This window comes from Hibiscus syriacus, unplaced genomic scaffold, assembly GCF_006381635.1.
Source record: "Hibiscus syriacus cultivar Baekdansim isolate YM2019G1 unplaced genomic scaffold, ASM638163v2 tig00007043_pilon, whole genome shotgun sequence".
Lineage (NCBI taxonomy): Eukaryota > Viridiplantae > Streptophyta > Magnoliopsida > Malvales > Malvaceae > Hibiscus > Hibiscus syriacus.
In genome coordinates this window covers 46,563-50,353 of record NW_024062124.1, presented here as the reverse complement: position 1 = coordinate 50,353, position 3,791 = coordinate 46,563, and the positions used below count along the sequence as shown (strand labels likewise).

At 38.1% G+C, this 3,791-nt stretch overlaps 1 protein-coding gene across 1 annotated transcript; it reads left to right on the top strand.

The window, feature by feature from the left end:
* Positions 1 to 3,418: 3,418 nt before the first annotated feature.
* Positions 3,419 to 3,791, top strand: LOC120201170 (repetitive proline-rich cell wall protein 1-like; the record flags this gene model as incomplete). Its single annotated transcript, XM_039201833.1, has 1 exon — positions 3,419 to 3,791. A coding segment is annotated over exon 1 (372 nt), but the record flags the coding sequence as incomplete, so codon positions are not given.

Genomic DNA, 3,791 nt, shown 5'->3' with positions numbered 1-3,791 from the left:
GGTGAAATAATTTTTCCTCAAATAGAGCATATCTTTTCAAAATTTGTTTTGGATTAAAAAGATAAATATTTAAAAGTTCCTTTAATCAAAACAGTAAATTTGGAAATTGATTGATTCTCACTAATGCTTCATTAGGTCAAAAATTTTCAATTGTTCATAATGTGAACTATCTATAAATATCGTGTTAACCTACTAGGTTAAAAACAATTAAAAAACAACTTAATAACCAATTCAAATGAATTCTTTTCTCTAGTTTTTGGAGATAGGCGAAGACAATGAATAGTTCATGATCTCGGTAGTTGTGCTACTGTGCGCTGATCATCTCGTTGTTGTATCCTGAGAGACAGGCTACCAAAGATCTTAAGCACCAAGGAGTGGCCGAAAATTTGTTTTAAGGAAACTGCGTAATTGCATGCATCAACTTATTTCTATTTGTAACAACCCGATTTTCAAAATAATATTTAATTGAAATTGGAGGTAAATTGTGAAAATGGGTGAAATTAAGTGACTAAAGTATAATTTATGAAAACTTGTATGCCATTTTCAAAGTAAAGGAAATTCAGGGATCAAGCCCTGAATTTCCCCTAAAAGTGTCGGCAAGTTTATTATAACTAACGTGTTTTCTGATTTCAATCAGAAAACACAAAAGCTTTTCTTCAATTTTCTTCCTCTCACACCTCCATTTTCAAGTCTGATCCAAACGCCGTCCGAATTCCGATCGTTGTTTTGAAACCACCGTTGTGTTCATCATCGAGCGAGGAACAAACCCTTCAAATTAATTGAAGCGAAACGCGGCCAAACGTCGGGAATTTCCAGTCAAAGTAGCGACGGTTTTGTTAGCTCTATCACCGAGGGAAATCTTAAATTCACCGCTGATCGTTGCTCCGTTTACGACACCTCCCGCACCATCGTGTTCCTTGTGCCGTTCTGAGTTCACCGGTGTCAACCTTGTCCGCCGTAGACGGCGGCGCGTGAGGAGGTGGTGCAGTCAAAGATTCGGCCGATTTGAAATCGAGCTCTCCGCCGTTCAAAAATTTGAACCGATCGTTGTAAGTATCTTGAAATCGCTCAAAATAATTTTTAGAAATTTTTCTGGGATTTTTAGGGCCCCGGAGGACGCCTCACGCGCCACACGCGCCGCCGCAGGGCGAGTGGCTGCTGGAAACCGGTTTAACCGGTTTTCAACCGGTTCTGACCGGTTTGACCGATTTCAACCGGTTCGAACCAGTTTGACCGATCTGAAACGGTTTGACCGGTCTGAACCGGTTTGACCGGTCTGACCCGACCCGACCGTTGACCCGACCCGACCCGACCCGACCGTTGACCGTTGACCGTTGACTTTCTTTGACCAAAACTTAGAATGGCTTTGACCGAGCATTAAACGACCGTTAATCTTTTCCGAGTATACCTATCCTGATAGTTTTCGACGTGCCGAATCCGTTTCCGTGGTACGTTTTGTCAAATTCGAATCCGAAGGTCTCCAAATCTACGGTCAAAGTGGTTGACTTTGACTTTGACCAAGAATTTGAATTTTCGAAAAGTCATACTTTATGTTTTTCGACACCCTGATTCCGATTCCGCAATCCGTTTAGCCAAATTCAGACTCGAAATACCTCAAATTGATAGTCAAACCTGAAAAATGCGTATATACTTAAGAAGTTTAGCTTTGAACAATTAAATAGGATTTGAGACTGATAAATATTATTTGAAGGTACAAGAGACTCTCCGGATCGTTGACAGCTCGACCCAGCTCTTCTAGATCAGTTAAACCACGTGTGCCAGTATTCACCCGTTCGAAAACTGTAGCAGAGCGTGGTGAAACCAGCAATCAGTAGATTTGTTATTTGAATCTATTGTCGAGGTGTGTTCCCTAATTATTATTGAACTGTTTTATTGGTTTTAATATGTGGTACACCGAATTCATTGGTTATTGTTTTATGGATGCACCAATTTAATGTGACAATTTATGGAATATGGCTGCTATCAAATTTTTGTTTTGAAATGGTATATGATTACCATGTTTTTGGATTTATGGAATTTATGTCACGGTGTAATTGAATTTTGGAATTGAATTACGATGGAATAGCTCTGATCAAGCTAATTGGGCCTAATGTGACTCTTGAGGGCCCCAAGATGTTTCATTAGGTCGGCTTTCCTTTGCTGTGTGCTTAGGGTAAGCTATATGGACTTATTGACTTGGGCTTAAGGATACAAGCTTCAGAGCCTATCCTTAAGTCGGCTTTCTTTTTGCTATGTGCATAAAGTAAGCTATATGGAAAATAATTTTGGGAACTACTGATGGTGTACCAGAAAAGGGTTTAAACTATGATTTTCAAAAAGTTAAACTCTTTTACGAATTTGTGAGATTACTGGACTATGATTTGTACCTATTGTGATTTTATGGAAATGTTGGGACACACTGAGCCTAGCTCACCTTTTGAAAATGTTTCCCCCTTTCAGATACTGTCGGTTAGATACCTTGGTTCGAGCACTTGGAGGATCAACATATCTCTTGAAGTAAATCAGATTGTAATGTTCTTATCTGGCAAGTTGATTTTATTTTGGTGACATGGACCTTATTTTAAAATATCGGATTTTATAATGATAACTCTTTTGCTAATACTGCTCGGTTTATTGTGATTTTGAATTTGAAGACATGTTTTAAATTAAATTATTATTTATTTGTACTATATTTAAGAGTTGGATTTTGATAGTATAATTTGTTTATAATTTCATGTTATTTATAATGTGATTTTATATTGATGGAATAACGGTTGCGAAAAATGTCTTTAATAATCATAATGTGATCCACTAGACTTAGTCGAAACGCATAGGTCGGGTCTAGGGGGTTATACTATTCATATATTTATGTTTTTCTATTCAGATTATTTAATCGAATATTTTCCATGTTATTAATTGTGTTTATTTTATTCTTGATTCATGTACACGAATTTTACGACGAGGTCATGTCCAGAAATAAAATGTCGTTTGCCGCAACTTGTATGAATCGCTGAGAAAACAAATTGTGGATCTATAAAATATTTGATTTTTTTTATTTTTGTCTCAAATGGTTATACCTCTAACAACAAATTCATTTCAAAATTTAATCCAAAGCTATTGTCTCTCACGAAGAAAACATATCTCATACACCATGTTTTTTTTCTTCTTTTGATTGATGTGTTCCCTACTCGTCCGCATATCCAAAGCTATTGTCATGTTTATTGTTTATACACATGTCTTTTAGTGCATGCAGATTTGGTTGGTGGAAACTATTTTATTTGGATTAACCCTAGTTGATTTTTCCAAAGGTGTGAAAACAAGAAAATTAATTGTTGGACACTTGGGCTAACCCATAAGGCTCCTTTAGCACTATAAAAAGGGCACTCCTGATTGCACCATGCAAAGCAAAGAGCTCCACAATGTCTACTACATACTTGCTGGTTTTACTACTTGGAGTGGTGGCTCTCGCCACTCCTTCTTTTGGTACCTACGAATCACCCAACTATGGCAAATCACCTCCAACTTATCAACATAAGCCCCCTGTCTATGAACCACCAAAGAAAGAGAAACCAGAGCCTAAGCCGCCTGTCTATGAACCTCCAAAGAAAGAGAAGCCTGAACCCAAACCACCGGTCTATGAACCACCAAAGAAAGAGAAACCTGAGCCTAAACCACCGGTCTATGAGCCCCCAAAGAAGGAGAAACCCGAGCATAAGCCACCGGTCTATGAACCACCAAAGAAGGAGAAACCCGAGCATAAGCCACTAGTCTATGAACCACCAAAGAAGGAG